Here is a 16,624-nt window from a genome sequence, read left to right on the forward strand (position 1 = left end):
AGGTTCAATGATATGAATAAATACTTGTTAAATTTAAATTGCGCGGGCTAACATTTCGATAACGATAAATCATCGATTGAAATGAGAAATCTGTCTACTATCGCGCAAGCGCTTATGCTCCCATCCCTAAATTCGCGGGCACACGTTTTCTTGGTTGATTGTTGACAAATTTATAACATTTTACATTGTAAGGATATAACGCAAGGATGGACGAGGATGCAGAGATTATGCAACTGGATAACGTGGAGTGTGAGGTGTGTGGCGAAAAGACCTTCCAGCAGCGGGAGGGCTACTACTACTGCATCGAATGCGGCACCCAAAAGCAACACATTCGAGCGGTGGATCTGACGGCGGAGGAAAACTTCAACGAGACGGTCACCCGGAGAACTATCCGCCAGCCAAAGGATGAATCCAAGACGAAGGACGTCGACATCACCTCGTGGGAGTTCTACAACTACGTGTTGCGCGGCTTCCTGCAGGATCTGCTCAATATGGGAGCGAAGCCCGAACTGAAACTGATGACCCTGCAGGTGTGGGCAGCCTACATGGGCCGTATGGAGGTGGCCTTTTGCAATAAGAACGCTCTGGGATTGCCCAAATTGAACGTCCGGGTGCTGCACAGGTGAGCATCTCAGTGATGTCTCAAGTATGTTCCTCCATTCACATTCCTATCCTTTTTCCAGGGATGCTCTTATAATCTACAACCGCAAACGGGCGAAAAGAACAAATGCGAAGAAGAACTCCGCCCTCGGTCCCATCGATGACTCTTCGAAAAAGAGGATGTGGAACAAAACAAAGGTGCTTGCATAATCAATCAACATTTATTGCTTGGATTACTTGATGAACTACCAATTTTAAGAGAAATAGAACTGATTAGGGAAGAGAAGCGGCAGAATCATGAACAGAGTACGCGGTTTGGCCCCAGCAATGGGAGTTCCTGAATTCTCCTCCACAGGCACCGCAACTGTGTAAAGATTAAGCTTTAAATTAAGATACTTTTTAAGATATTTGAATACTCACCCTCTGTAACCTCCTGAGGGACATCAGAAACGGGCAGGGCATAAGCCACAGCCAAGATGGCCAAGAGAACAAGAACCGATCGCAAAGACATTTCGTAGAAAACTAGACTTCTGCTTGTATATGCTTCTACTGCTATTTTCCTCTGCTTATATAGTAGCAGAAGCCCACATAATTACCTAGCTCATTAGTAGAGTTACTTAGTCTTATCTAAGAACTACTCTAAGACCTTGCTCTTATTTTATTTTAGCGAAAACTTGATGCCTCGGGCTATACACAGCCCACGAATCCAGCGGAATCCGTGGGAAAGCAAAGCGTTGGTCTGCAGTGGTCCATGAGTGCCCGCAAGTCTCTAAAGAAACAGATGACACTGAAACACCTGGACAAGCACAGCCAGGACGACGGCAGCAGCATGATGTGCCATGGACTGAGACCAAAGGTCACCAGCTTGAACTACTTTGACAGGAATATCTATGCCCTAAACATCACAAAGCTGTACGTCGTACTGGCCATTGCTTTGAACATGGTGGAGGATGACATCCAGCTATCGGACCTTGTACGTTTTATTCAAGAGGAGCACCTTACCAGTCGCAGCATCCTCACTTACCTGCCGGACAACTTGGCCAGCAAGGGAAAGGCCTTGATCAAGGAAATGGAGTTTGGCAACAACAAGGATAAGTGTACTTACAAGGTACGCCTGCTTTTAAACTATGAAAGATAGTGATTATAATGATCTACAATTTCCCTTTCAGTTCCTTCGGAATCACGTTGGTTATGTGGCTCGGTTCGTAGACCTGACTGCCTTCCAAACCCCCAATCTGTTGTCCTTGGCGGAGCGGTACATTTTGGAACTGGGACTGCCTCCTCGACTTGTTAATTACGTCGGCAGCCTTCTTAAGCTGTATCCACCTACATTCAGGACATTTAGTCCCTATGGCTATCCCCGCTACGAGGCGAGGGTAATGGCCTACATTCTGTACGTCTTGAAGCTGCTCTTCGGCCTGGACGACAGCAAGGAGGTAAAAATATCCGAGTCCGCCGCTGACATCAACAACAGAATGAGAAAAAAGGGAAACGGAGCTCCGTTCCTATTTGTGTTCACCGAGTGGATGCAGTTTGTGGAGCTGCGGAAAGTATTTATTTCTCGCTACAACCAAAGTTTCGCGCGGCGCTTCAGGGAGACCAAAACGATGTCTGGCCAAGTGGATGAGATTCTGTCCAAGGAGCGCAAGCAAAAGGAGCAGGACTACAGCTATGCGGAAGTTCCAAAAAATCCAGCACTGCTGCGTCAGTACGAGAACCTGACCCTTATGGTTGAGAAGCTGTTGAAGGAGAGCTTTGGCGAGTCCAGTTCCGAGAGCATCAAAAAGGAGCACATTGAGTTCCAGCACAGCCTGACCCCAGCCCACTCGTACTTCCAGCGCATCCTGTTGGAGGACTCGCGGTCTGAGGGCGAAAAGTTAGGAATTCAAATCCCCGACTGCATGCGCGTGAATCACTCCCAGCGGGATCTGGATCCTTTTATCTTGGAAACAGACAACCTCTCCCACAGGCTGTCTGAAAAAGGATTTAAACTGATGGTAGAAGAACTGCCTGGTCAGGAGGAGTTCCACAACGTGGGTCTGTTCTATCCCTTGACATACTATCGACCGAAGAACCAGGAGTTTCGGGCCAACTTTGACATCAAAACGAGTACGTATCTGGAGGAGATCAACAAAAAGGAGAAGCGTCCGGACTTTCGCTTCCGCTTGGCCAATGCCACCTACGGGAAATCATATCTGGCCCGAAAACAGCTCTCGCAGTCAGCGAAATTTAATATGGGGAGGGAGGACAACCCGTACACCCAAATGGGTGATCCTCCGAAGTACCTTCTCAAGATAAACGAAGACAAGATACTGCTGGACAGTCTCAGCTCCCTGCAGACTTTTAGGGATCAGAGTATGGATCCACTGAACGTCCCTCTGGATCAGCCACGACGTAACCTGGAGACGCCATCAGTTTCTGGCTCCGAGCCCAAAACGGAGCCGAATGATAATGAAAATGGTGATCGGGAGCAAGAGGAAATAGTTCTGAATGTGTCCAACTTTGATTGCTGGCTACTACATGGGTACATGGCCAAAATTAGGGACTCCGACAAACGGCAGCTGCGCCAGCTTTTCCCCTACTCCTTTCGGTGGCTGCTGGAGTACTGTGCCGCCACCATCGATGTTAGCTGGGATGTGCTCTACGAGCAGCTCCTTGTCCTGGAGGTGATGTTCCACCACAGCATCAAGGACTGGGGCGAGTACAAGCGAGTGCTGAGAATCGATTACGCCAGTGCGAATAAGGACCTCACCTCACTGTCCCGAAACTTGAAAGACTTTTGGTAAATTTTGAAGAGTCGGAATGTTATTATTTTTACATTTATTTTACGTTATCTTTAAGTTGCTTTAATTATAAATTGTAATTGATTGAAGCCTAATTTTATAGGCTCTACAGATGCCTTAGATATTATTAGACGATATTGATGGGAATAGATACCTCTACTTGACCCCATTTATGTTTATTTCTAGTTCTTTTTATATTATTTCGGGGAGGAATTATTTTCTATTTCTAGTTCGTGGATTATTTGTTTTCTTTCGATTATATGATTATACAAAATATTAAAATTTAAAACTGAAACTCTCAAATTGTCTAATATCTTATGAGTTAGTTATGGGTACCTCTCGAAAAATGTGGAGAACCCTTGGGAAGGCCCATATAGGCCTCTAAGAAGGCTGTATCTTTCTCAATATCCCTCCGATCCTTGAGCGGAATATCTTTAATTAATCGCAGTTCAATTTTGAATAAATCTGCATCCAAAACTGACAATCAATTTTTGACTCCATTTTTAAGAAATTTTTGTTGCGGAACCCCCTTTAAAAAGTGGAAAACCCAAGGAAAGACCCAATTCTGAATAAATCTAGATAAAAATCGAAATCTTAATTTTTTGATAAAATGTTTGTGAATTTTTCTGGGGGAACCCCTTTGAGAACCTGAGGAGGAAACCCATGGGAGGCCCATATTATCTCCTATGAAGGCTGTATCCCTCCAATTCTTGAGCGGAATACCTTTAAAGATTTCTAATTCAATTCTGAATAAATCTGCATCTTAATCAGAAATTTCATTTTTGGATTCAATTTTGGTAAATTTTTTTGAAGGACCTCCCTTCGAAAATGTTAAGGACACATGGAAAGGCTCAAATAGACCACTACGAAAGTTGTATCTCTGCCAATATCCCCCTGATTCTAGAGGGGATTACCTTTAATTAATCGTAGTTCAATTCTGCAACAAAACCTGCCATGAAATTTTCTCAAAAACTTGAAACCTTGTTTTAATTTTAATTATATTTTGTAGACCATATTGGTGATGCTATTCACTCACCCCGGAGTGTGTTCAGTGGAGGAACATTAACATCCATATCAATAGGCAAATTAGCGTTTATCAGAACAACAACAACAACAACAACAACAACAATGACATTAGCTGCAACAATGCGTGTCGTGGTTTTGTTTACAAAAATCGTCTTCAAAAGAGAGCGCCGGCTGGCCCCCACGGTCACTGCTGGTTGGAGCTCTCTCTCTCTCTCTCTCATTCTCTCTCTGGCTGAGAGAGAGAAAAGTGGGGAGCAGGTGATGAGTCGGCGAAGGGGAGGTGGAGGCGGAGGGGGAGGTGGAGAACGAACGAAGCCCATGAAGAAATCATAGGCGCGCATTCGCACGGCGAGTTTCAGTGCTAATTTTAACGGCGCCGCGTTGACTGTTTTCTCGCCTTATTGCGGTTATTTTCCTTATTTTCCACTTGCTTCCCGAGCACTGAGTACTGAGTTCAATTTAAATTAGTTAACACTGTGCCTTTGTATGTGATAACAACAAACCAACAACAAACAAGCAAACAAACAAACATAAAGAGAGTGACATTGCTCAGGGACTGAGATTTAAACCTCCAAGAATAAACAAACAAAAAATTAAAATCAAAAAAAAAAATATTATTTAAAAATAAACCTATGCATGGGGAAAATAAATTATGATATATCCAAAGACGATCAATTAAAATAGAATTTGTGGGTGAACTTTATCAGCGGATATATAGTCGAAGAATTCCTGTTTTTATATTTTTTTGTGGGAGAAGCAGAAGCCCATTGGTAAGTTAGTTAGTGACTAAGTTTGTTTTGGTTTCTAAACTAAAATAAACTAAAATTCATATTAATATGCGAACTTGTGGTTATGGCAAGACAGCTGTTTCAATACCATTCCCCCCCCCCCCCAAAAGTGCCTCGAAAAAAATGCTTAAAATTGTTCAAAACTCGTGCTGGAATTGTTGATACTTAACTTACGTCAACCTTTTGGAGAGGAGGGTGTTTGTTTTTGGATTAGTTTCTAGTGTAACTACACAGAAAACAATTTATAAAACTCAAGTTTTCAGATAACAAATAAAAAACAACCTTAAAATCAATCAAATTCATTATATATTCAAAATATTATATATTCCACCATAAAACTAATTTAAAACTATTTTTGATTTTTTTTAATTTTATTGTGGTATAACCCCCCATTACCCCTTCGATCATCCACAAACCTCATTTGTTGACGTTCTTGGCGGTTTTTGAGGTTAACAGCATTTTCAGGCGGCTTTGTTTCGCTTCTGAACTTAAAACTTAAAAAAATAACAATACCAACTATTGACTGCCGACTGGCACTGGTACTGGCCATGTTTAGAGACACTGGCACGTCTGAGAAACAATTAATAGCTACTATTTTGTCACTAGCTTTTAGCCGAAGCTGACTTTTGTGCCAAAATATTTGCCTAAGCTGTTCGCATTAGCGCATTCGACTCGAATTTGAATCGAACAAATTGCTGAAAAAACAACATAGCACGCGCATTTATCTTGATTTCAATTCCATGTGACTGTATCATTATTTGTGGACTTATAATTTGTTTTCCGATCAAAGTCGATTTTCTCTTAACAGATCCTGTATACAGTACACTTGATTTTGTTTTGTTTATTTTTACAGTGGTCTCTCGATAGGGTTTTTTCTTAAATGCAACTATAAAGTGCTTCTTGGAAGAAAATGTAAATATTTTAACTAGAAAACTTGGAAGAATTTGATGAATTACAAATTTAAAAAATAATATTCCAAATAGTTCTTTTTCAAACTTTATATTTTCGGTTTATTAAATTCTTTTTAAAAAGTGTTTTTGGAAGAAAATGTAAAAATTAAATTGAAATCTTTAAAAAAGTTTATCCATTAAAGATTTTAATTCTAATATTTCAATTCTTATTTTTTGTTTATTTTTGAAAAAATTCTATAACCTTTCCTAAATTATTATTTGAATGCTTTTAAAGAGTATTTTTTGCAAGAAAATTTAAAAATTTTAACTTGTAAACTTTAAAAACTTTATCCAATGCAAGTTTTATTTGTAATATTTCAATTAGTTCCATTTTGAAGCTTCTTTTTGAAAAACTTCTAGAAACAGTTTCATTTGAAGCTTTATATTTTTGAAAAACTTCTAGAACCTTTCATAAATTATTATTTGAATGCTGAAAGTGTTTTTGGAAGAAAAGGTAAAAATTAACTTGTATACTTAATAACTTAAATAACATTTAAAATTTATTTTCACAAAAACTTCTGTAAATAGTTCCATTTGAAGCTTTATATATTCGATATATTTTTGAAAAACTTGTAGAAGTTCTAGAAATTATTATTTGAGTAATTTGCCTTCTTCCATCAGCCAGTGCTTTAGTCAAATGCTAATTAGTTTCATTATATCTGACAGTCACGAGTGGAGTGGGGATTTGGGAGCTGGGACTAGGAGTGGAGGTGGGACTGGGGATATGGGTAATAGGGCCGTGAAGTGTATTAATTGGATGAGTTGCAACAGTTTGATAAGCACAATATTGGCCGGGCTGGGCTGATCAACTTGGACATATGGCAGTAATCACGTCCGCTTCGTTTGTCAAAACAATTGTTTATCTTGAGTGGCCACGCCTCTAATTCGCCCACCGCCCATCAAAAAAAAAAAAACAAAAACAACAGCTGTCCTGCGAAACGCCAATGGATGTCGAACTGTCAAGAGCCAGCCAGTAGATGGACATATTATAGACAGTTTGGCAAACGAGAGCGTATGAAATGCTAAATATAAACAATGTTGGCAGTAGTACCACCCCCCCAATACACCCACCCCCCACCACCCACCTCCCACCACTTATATTAAAGGAAAATTAAGCAACCCAGACCGAGAAGGGTTGACAGATCCAAAAATAATTATAGCCAGGCGGCCGTCGTCTACCTGGTTGGACTCTCTATGATGAATGTTCATCTTTAATGGGGCAAGTCTCGTGTTGCACGTGTGCCTCTAAAATGTATCTTTAAAATCTGTCTATTCCACCTTTTGGATCCTATTTATAGAGCCTTTGAATCAGTACCTTTCCTTGGGATATGCTTCCGTTTAATTAAATTTCAAAAAAATGTACTTCATTTGTTCCTCTGATTTAGTCAATATTTTAAAAATAAAATAATAAACACCTTCCTTTCCCCCAAAAATCAATGCTAAATTGTACATTTTAAGAAAAAAAATGGTTTATTTGTCTAATTTTATATTCCCACTTCCGCCGCCGCCTGTCTTTGTCATTTCCCGAATAACAAAAATCTCGAAAATGATTATTTTTTCGAAAAATTCGCTATTTGTTTGTTATTGTTTTTGTTCTCTTGTTTGTTGTTGTAATTCGGGGCAAAAGAAAAGATAAACTGGCGCTTGTCTCTGCACTCATTCACACTCGCCACAGACTTTGAAATCGACAGACAGACCTTTCATTCCATTTGTTTATTTTCATTTTCTAGTGTTCTGCCAGTTTATTTTTGAGCTGCAATGACATTAATGGGATAACAGTAGTTATTACTTATTTATTATAAAATTTTAATAAAATAGTTGTATCTCAATTAGCCAATATCTACTGTCTCTTTTCTACCAGTTTATTTTTTGAGCTGCAATGAGACAAATATATTGAATTATTTAGATAAATTATTATAAATTCCTGTACCTGTAGGTAATATTTGTATCTCATTTAGCCAATATCTACAGTAGAGACACTACACTGACTCTGTTCTGCCAGTTTATTTTTGATCTGCAATGACATTTAAGAAAAATTCATTAAATTCTTAAATTATATTCTTAAATAGATAGTATCTCAATTATCTCAAGTAGCATCTCAAGCCAATCGCCACTGTCTCTACACTATTTTAATAAATTTATTAAGTTATTATAAACTCTACAAGAAAAATTTATGAAAATTCTTAAATTAATTTTTTAAATTAATGTATCACTTAGCCAATTCCCACTGTCTCTCTTCTGTCATTTTATTTTTGAGTTGCAATTAGACAAATATATTGAATTATTTTAATAAATTATTATAAACTACAGGTAATAGATATATCTCACTTAGCCAATGCCCACTGTCTCTAAGAAATGGCAATATTTTAATACGCTGGCGGGCGGAGCTCACGTTTCTGGGGGTATGCGAGAGACATTGAAGACGCAGCCCATTAATTGGATTACAATTCTCCGCATTCTCCATTTATTGTTGCTTGTGTTGATTTGTTGTTCTGCACGTTGCTCTCTTCTTCTTCCGAGACATTAGTCATACATGTGTACTGTGTGTCTTGGCTCCTCAACTTGTTGCGTACGCCCTGTTTTGAGTATGACCCACCACTACCACCACCCCCAAGTAGCCCTCCTTAAATGGACGTGGGGGAATTTCGCCTTCATAATGTAACTGTATATCCGTATTGCGAAAATGTGTGAAATGAATCGCATACACCGCCAAAAGAGACACATGACCAGGTGCATAACAGACCAGGTCAAAAAACTAGTAATTATTTTATTTAAAAAGTATGACATTATCAGGAAATGGTTTCAAAGTTTTCCACTTTATGGAAAATTATATTTATTCCATAAACAAATAATAAAAAAAAAATATTTTATCAAAATATATATATTTTTATTAAAAAAACATCACACCTTTTGAAAGAAAACAATCCCATTATTGATTTCTAATCTTCAGGTCATTGACTAAAAAATAAAAACAAAAAAGATTTCCTTATAAGGTTATGGAACTTTTCAAAAATAAATGCTAATAACTATCCCTTTTTCTTTGACCTTGAGATCTATTTAATTGAAAAGTTTTAGAGAAAGAAATAGACCCCCAAGGCTGCTAATTCAACCACAATTGTCTTATTGTCCACATGTTTATGAAACTAAACTTTAATTTGTTTTCTTTGCTGAAAATTTTCCACTCTGACGGGCCTTCTCATCTGAAATCCAAATATTTGATTTGGAGATTAGCGAAATGGATTTTTGTGTAATTGTTAATTGGAACGCCAGCCCCAATCTTTCGCCTTCAACTGTTCTATCGGCCAAAAAATATTTGAAAATACAATTTTAAATAAATCCACTACTCGCTGATGGAGAATAATAAATTTAATCTTTAAGGTAAAAAACCAAAACAGGCAAAGATGAAAACCGCAGACACACCTCTTGGTTAGCCAAAAAAGTTAGAAAAAAAAAAAGCTTAAATTTATTAAACACGCAGGCGGCGGAATTTAATTCAATCCGGAGAGCAGATGTTTTGTTCTCATTCGCAGTCGTTATATTTGAAAGGTAAACAAACGACAAGAGACGAGAGAGAGCGCCCAAGATCGAAAGATATATAGTGGGATATAGGGGTATATAGTACATACCACCCGACCATACCACGACATAGCCAAGGTGCGAGGGAGGTGTGTGTGTGCGACAGGTGTTAATTGGCGGACAAATTGAAAAACACGCAGTTCGCTCATGGATAGGACGAATGATATTATACGTAGGCAAACAACATGCATTATACAATCTGTGTGTGCAGCTGAACTGCGGTTCAGCCCACTTGCTAATAGATTCGATCATTTCATTTTCTTCCAGATTTCCCACCCCTCCCCGTCGCACCGAATCCCCACGCCATGGGACGCTGGGGCCGGCAGAGTCCGGTGCTGGAGCCGCCGGATCCGCAATTGCAGGGAACACCACCCGCCCTACCGCCGCGCACCTTCATGCGACAGTCCAGCATTACCAAAATTGGCAACATGCTCAATACGGCCATCAACATCAATGGAGCCAAGAAGCCACAAAGTAAGTGTTTTTAAAAGTGGGAATTTTCAAAAAACAATTTTTTTTTAAATTTAAGTATTTTTATGGGTTTATTTTTATTATTTCATTATTTATCAACTCTAAAAGGAAAGAAATTTATAGTTTTGTAATATAAAACCAAAAATAACCTAAAAAAAAAACTTCTCCATGAAAAACCCCCGCTTTTTTGAATTGCCGCCATTCCTACTTAATAGAGCTGACACATATTTAGAGATGACAGATTCGTGAGTCGTAGACACTATCTAACACTGTTTTGTCTCATTTCCAACACTGATTTAGTGGAACGCCGTTCTCACCGCAAATCAGTAGCCTGGAACTCTCATTGTAAAGTGCGAAATTTGCAACAAATTTTTTACTTCCATTTTGCGTTGGATTTATTGCAATCCGTTAGTCACTAAATAAGTTAAAACGTCGATTAGAGCGTGGAGATTGCGAGAACGCATCATTGTACATAGTCCCAAAGTGCGTGCAGTGTAAATACGAATGTTAATGCCGCTTGTGCGAAATTGAAAGCAAACGCAGAAGCAAAACCAAAAGCCACACTCATTACGACGCAACGACGAAGCACTGCAGCAAAAGAGGCGGCAAAAACGGGAAGAAGAAGCAGCGGGGCAGCATTAGCAGAAAAGAATCGAAAAAAAAAATGAAATTCTCGCGTCAAGCTTTTGCCATATTTAACTTTTGATAGCGGATTGATCTAAAAATCGTGCAGCTTCAAAAAAAAAAAACCAAAAATATATAGCCCGAAGCGGAGTGCATCGGAATCGAATATATTGATTGTTTATTGAAACTTCAAAGCGAGTCACGCGGTTTTTTTTATTTTTCCATTCCAGTCTCACTGAGAAAGACTCAAGATCTCGGTGGGAAAATGTGTTAAAAAACGGAAAACACGGCGCAAAAATAAAAAAGAACTTAAATCAAAATATATGTGTGCACGTTTTGAAGGTTAGATTTGGCAAGGCAAGGAGAGCAGAATTCGCGATAAAACAAAGGCACAAAAGCGAGTGTAGCTAACGTGTGTGTGTTGGTGTTAGTGTCGGTGTGTAGGTGTATTGGTGCATTGTGTTTGTTTTGGCAAATGCAATAAATAATAATTAATGTGGATTACCTGGTAAATATTCCGTGTGATTATTATCGGGTGTGAAGTAATTTCTCTCTCTCACAACCACCGGCTGCACTCTCGCAACAACAAAAAACCGAAAAACGCACGCCAAAACTTCTCCCTCTCCCTCTGTCGCTGCCTCTGCCCGCGTCGCTGCTTATGCTGTTTGACAAAAAAAAAAAAATAAAATAAAGAAAAGAAAAGACAAAAAATATTTCCCCTACTTTGCAGTTTCTTCCCCACATGTCGTTTCTACGTGCTTAAGTTGTGTGCTAACAAAAAAAAGAAAAAAAACAAAAGCAAAAAACAGGGATAAATCGAATAAATATCCATAATTGTATAAACCAAAGCCTAATTAAAAAGGGAAAAGCAAAAACAAAGCAAAAGCAAAGAAATCCGCGCGAACAACAACAATTCAACACACACACACACTACACTTACACTTACACATACACAACCCCCGAAAGAAAGGGAAAGAAACGGAGCAGAGCGCGAGCGCAGCTCCTTGGCCTTTCTTTTGTTCTTGTGTTTTTGTTGTTGTTGTTGTAGCTGGGCTTAATTGTTTTTGTTGTTGTTGTTGCCGTCGCTGCCGCTGCTAAAATCGACGCAAACTGTTCAACTGTCATGGCCGGTAAGTTCAATTCTCTCCCTCTCCCACTCTCTCTCTCTCGCTCTCTGTCTTCTCCACCTCCTTTCTTTGCCTCTCCTTTGACGTTTGTCGCTTTTCTACACTGAGAGAAATAATATGTTGGTCATTTTTAGATTCAATCATGAATTATAGAGAAATATCATTTATTTTTTTTTTGCATTTTGTATTCTCAGATTTTATTTTTTTATTTTTTTTTTTTTTTGGCAATAAATTCGAGAAAATGGCCGATAAACAAATGCCGTGAGAAGTAAACAATCGCAGCAGCAGCAGTAGTGCATGCGTTGCGAAAAACAACTTTTCCCTATCAACTAGCATTGATCTTTGCACTTGAATTCGAACCCCACCGCCCGTCCCCTCCTCTTTAAATTTCAATTTAATTTTTTATTTTTATTTTTGAAATGACCTCCCGCACTTACCCCCCGCGCCGAGGTAGGTGAAAATGTCCATAAACCTATGTAGATCACAAAGCTCAGGGCATAAGAAACGGCCGATAAGCGGCATCCGATAAGCAAACAAGTTCGTGCATGTCCACTAGCAGAGTGCAGAATTGGATGTCATAATTAAATAATAAACAGTTACAACAGGAATAACGGGGGAGAAGGCACGCCGCCAATTGGTCTGGTCAATAGATAGAGATACAGATACAAGATATATATACAAGATAGAGATACAATTTACAGATAGTTTTTTTTTTTGTATTTTATTTCTCTTTTTTTTGTATTCCTACACCCCTTAGTATGTAAAATAATTTAAAATTTCAAATGCAGCTCATGTCCGTGATGTCTGGAAGAGGAAGAAAAAAGGAAACTATCTGCAAGATACTTTTAAGTTAACATGGACATCTCTTAAGGGGAATTCTTGTTACTAAGCGAGTCTTACATGTGTTTTAGTTGCAGATACTTTTAGGAGCAAGATGGCAGGATTTAGGGGGGCAAGTGGGGAAAGGAAGCCCCTCAACTGAGATGGAAACTAAAAACAATCAATAAAAAAAAAAAATAATCAATCACAACTTGCTTATCTTTTCTGACAAAAATCCCATCAAAATGCAAATTATACCAGAATTTAAGACAATTTCTCAAATTGCATATGAATTATTTCTCAGGTGTAGCAGAGTCTCCTAGTCTGCTAGTCTGTCTCCTAAACCCTAACCATTTCCCTTGCCAGTTACTATTAGATGGCCCCCCTCTATCCTCCACCCCCTAGCAGCTATATAGTCAGAAAGCTCCGGCTCTAGTGGCGACATCGCGTGGTTCTGTTAAATAATTGTGTCAATATTTGAGTTTCATTATTTTGTTCCATTTTGCGGGCGGCTCATGAAAATCTACTTATCTCCCAGCTTATATACGGTCTATATGGTCTAAAAAATAAATAAGCGGCCTCAGATTTGTCTTTTTTTATTGGACTATATGTTGGTTTTTTTTTATCTTAGATTATTTGTGTGGTTCTGGGCATCATTTGGTTTGTTTTTGAGTGATTTTTTGGTTGCAACAACCGACTAATAGTATATATTTTTAATAAAAAATAATAAACAAAAAAATGTCACATTTATTTTGTGCAAATTTCATCAACAAAAGTGTAATATCAGGTAGGGGAAGACTATGACGGACTAATTAGAGGATTGCTTTTGGATCCTATTAGGGGCTAGGGGCTAGGGGCTAGGGGCCTCGTCAATCACAACATCATGACGTCGAAAAAGACACTGCCAGAGACACAGACCGAAAAGTGGCAACAACAAACGGATAATGAGGTCACAGCTCATGGGACTGGGCAGGGCACAAGGGCTGTGCCAGTGCCATAGCTAGTGCCTCTGTCTCTGCCTCTGCCAAAGAAATCAAACAAACAAAAACGAATGAATATTTAGAAATGATGGCAAAAATGATGAAAAAATTGGCAAAACTATCCGAAAGCACAGTGGGCTTGGTAGACATTTTTGTCTTTAAATCTATTACTTAAAAATTGAAAATTTATAGTTACTTTGAGGGCTTCAGAGTAGAAGAGTAGTAGCTGGCAGAGAGTGGCTGGCGGAAAGAATATTTGGCCAAGAGCTTAAAGTCTACCACCACCAAGAAGGCCAAGAATGGCGTCATTAGCCAAATATTTGGGCAGGCCCACAGGACAACGGCATCGTCGCTCTGCTATTGATTGTTGGGCTTGGGAGTTGGGCCTGCTAGTGTCTCCCTAAGAAATAGAAAATCAAACTGGAGTCTAAATGGCATTCATCGGGACGAACTCGAGGAGTTCAAAAGTGCCTGTCACATCGCATACTCATCATTTGGTCTTCGTGCTCTCCCTTCGTTGCAGGTAATGGAGAGGCGTCCTGGTGCTTCTCACAGATTAAAGGCGCCCTAGACGATGATGTCACGGATGCGGACATCATATCCTGCGTGGAATTCAATCACGATGGCGAACTACTGGCCACCGGCGACAAGGGCGGTCGCGTCGTCATCTTCCAGGTGAGTTTTTAAATATTTTATTTTGAAAAATTTATTAAAAAGAGTCTTTTTCAGCGTGATCCTGCCTCGAAAGCCGCTAATCCGAGACGCGGCGAATACAATGTCTATTCGACATTCCAATCGCACGAGCCCGAATTCGATTACCTCAAGTCGTTGGAGATCGAGGAGAAAATCAACAAGATCCGATGGCTTCAACAAAAAAATCCCGTGCACTTTCTGCTCTCGACCAACGACAAGACGGTCAAGTTGTGGAAGGTGAGTGAGCGCGACAAGTCGTTCGAGGGCTACAACACGAAGGAGGAAAACGGACTGATCAGGGATCCACAGAATGTGACCGCTTTACGAGTGCCATCTGTTAAGCAGATACCGCTGCTAGTGGAGGCATCACCGCGTCGCACCTTCGCCAATGCACACACCTATCACATTAATTCAATTAGCGTCAACTCCGATCAGGAGACCTTCTTGTCGGCCGACGATCTCCGCATCAATCTCTGGCATCTGGAGGTGGTCAATCAGAGTTATAATATCGTCGATATTAAACCGACGAACATGGAGGAGCTGACGGAGGTGATCACAGCGGCCGAATTCCATCCGACCGAGTGCAATGTGTTCGTCTATTCGAGCTCCAAGGGCACAATACGATTATGTGATATGCGATCGGCGGCGCTATGCGACCGGCACAGCAAACAGTTCGAAGAGCCCGAGAATCCAACGAATCGCAGTTTCTTCAGCGAGATAATTAGCTCCATAAGCGATGTGAAGCTGAGTAACTCCGGTCGCTACATGATCTCCAGGGATTACTTGAGCATCAAGGTGTGGGATCTGCACATGGAAACCAAGCCCATTGAGACCTATCCTGTAAGTACTAACTGCTCTTTTGTTTCAAGTTATATATTGACTAAAAATCTAATCCTTTCAAGGTTCATGAATACCTGCGCGCTAAGCTGTGCTCGCTGTATGAGAACGACTGCATTTTCGACAAGTTTGAGTGCTGTTGGAACGGCAAGGATAGCTCGATAATGACCGGTAGCTATAATAACTTTTTCCGAGTATTTGATCGAAACTCGAAAAAGGATGTAACGCTGGAAGCGTCCAGGGATATCATTAAGCCGAAGACGGTGCTGAAGCCACGAAAAGTTTGCACTGGCGGCAAACGGAAGAAGGACGAGATCAGCGTGGACTGTCTCGACTTTAATAAGAAGATCCTGCACACCGCCTGGCATCCCGAAGAGAACATCATTGCTGTGGCTGCGACCAACAACCTATTCATATTTCAGGATAAATTTTAGCCAACACTCTCCAACAACAACAACAACATATACAACACAAAACAACCAATTAATTTAACAACAAGAAAAACACCACAACAAAACTCACACTTCATTATAATGTTAAATCGATTGGTTTGTTTTTGAAATCAGAAGCGTTTTCCGATTACCTCAGTGCCGCCCTCCCCCCTCCCTCCATTTATTCACATGCCCCCCCCACCCCTGTCCAGCGTTGTCCGGCTTTCCACCAAAAACCACACTACATCATACATAAAATGCCATAGCAAAAGCTTTGTAATGTATTTTTGCGCAGTGCTGAAAAAAAACCTAAAAAAAAACTGAAAAAAAACATACACGAGAAATGAGAGAAGGATACAAATTTTTTATACATAACCTTTATATAAATAGTAAAGCGTAAAGTTGATTTTCTTGTAGCGCAATTCGAAAACCACAATAAGAGAGTTGAAATATTATTGATTTCTTCAAACATTTTTTGTATCATTTGCGCCAGCGCCCAAGTATTTTGTAATAAAAGATAATAATATACCAATTAAATACAAAAAAAAAAGAAACATAAAATGCATGTTATAATATTTTTCTGCTTGCTTGTTAAGTTGTTAAAACGCAAAAAAAAAAAGAAACAAAAATTATGGAAAATAATGTGCGCCCTGTTTGCTCTTCTTTAAAATACGAAACATATAGAATTATATAATTATATACGTTAAAATTTCCGGATGTTTGTGCGTCGTTGGCGTTAATGTTCATTCCATGCAATTAGACACGATAGGCCCTAAGGTATTATCGATCGACTATGTCTCACTTTAAATCTCATCAAGGCGCCAACACACCAAACGCACGGAAGTTCTCTCTTCTCCAGTCATTGTGTGCGGCTCCAGAGAAGCGGCTCTAGAAAACCAATTCAAAAATGCTCATTTAA

General features: G+C 39.5%; 3 protein-coding genes and 1 long non-coding RNA gene across 7 annotated transcripts; 2 read left to right on the plus strand and 2 right to left on the minus strand.

Moving 5' to 3' along the window:
* Nucleotides 1-97: 97 nt before the first annotated feature.
* Nucleotides 98-4,995, plus strand: LOC6500912 (TATA box-binding protein-associated factor RNA polymerase I subunit B). Its single transcript, XM_001954116.4, has 4 exons — nucleotides 98-622; nucleotides 684-798; nucleotides 1,268-1,708; nucleotides 1,770-4,995. The coding sequence occupies exons 1-4, from the start codon at nucleotides 207-209 to the stop codon at nucleotides 3,384-3,386; spliced, it is 2,589 nt and encodes an 862-aa protein (XP_001954152.1). The 5' UTR covers nucleotides 98-206; the 3' UTR covers nucleotides 3,387-4,995.
* Nucleotides 803-1,272, minus strand: LOC26514040. Its single transcript, XM_014911753.2, has 2 exons — nucleotides 1,021-1,272; nucleotides 803-964 (listed from the first exon to the last, which is right to left on the minus strand). Exons 1-2 carry the CDS (start codon nucleotides 1,109-1,111, stop codon nucleotides 855-857), a joined length of 201 nt encoding a protein of 66 aa, XP_014767239.1. The 5' UTR covers nucleotides 1,112-1,272; the 3' UTR covers nucleotides 803-854.
* LOC6500913 (protein phosphatase PP2A 55 kDa regulatory subunit) lies at nucleotides 4,367-16,248 on the plus strand. Of its 3 annotated transcripts, none has more exons than XM_014911309.3 (5): nucleotides 4,367-5,179; nucleotides 9,991-10,197; nucleotides 14,268-14,419; nucleotides 14,474-15,277; nucleotides 15,340-16,248. In XM_014911309.3, exons 2-5 carry the CDS (start codon nucleotides 10,029-10,031, stop codon nucleotides 15,706-15,708), a joined length of 1,494 nt encoding a protein of 497 aa, XP_014766795.1. In that variant the 5' UTR covers nucleotides 4,367-5,179; nucleotides 9,991-10,028; the 3' UTR covers nucleotides 15,709-16,248. The 3 variants fall into 3 exon arrangements, with proteins under 3 accessions (XP_014766795.1, XP_014766791.1, XP_032305426.1); XM_014911305.3 differs by lacking the exon at nucleotides 4,367-5,179 and adding an exon at nucleotides 9,651-9,895; XM_032449535.2 differs by lacking the exons at nucleotides 4,367-5,179; nucleotides 9,991-10,197 and adding an exon at nucleotides 11,813-11,948.
* Nucleotides 7,653-11,522, minus strand: LOC116654497. Of its 2 annotated transcripts, none has more exons than XR_004309716.2 (3): nucleotides 11,324-11,522; nucleotides 8,078-8,161; nucleotides 7,653-8,021 (listed from the first exon to the last, which is right to left on the minus strand). It is a non-coding gene; the product is annotated as an uncharacterized LOC116654497 (long non-coding RNA). The 2 variants fall into 2 exon arrangements; XR_004309717.2 differs by lacking the exon at nucleotides 11,324-11,522 and adding an exon at nucleotides 8,476-8,986.
* Nucleotides 16,249-16,624: the final 376 nt, after the last annotated feature.

This window comes from Drosophila ananassae, chromosome 2L, assembly GCF_017639315.1.
Source record: "Drosophila ananassae strain 14024-0371.13 chromosome 2L, ASM1763931v2, whole genome shotgun sequence".
NCBI lineage: Eukaryota > Metazoa > Arthropoda > Insecta > Diptera > Drosophilidae > Drosophila > Drosophila ananassae.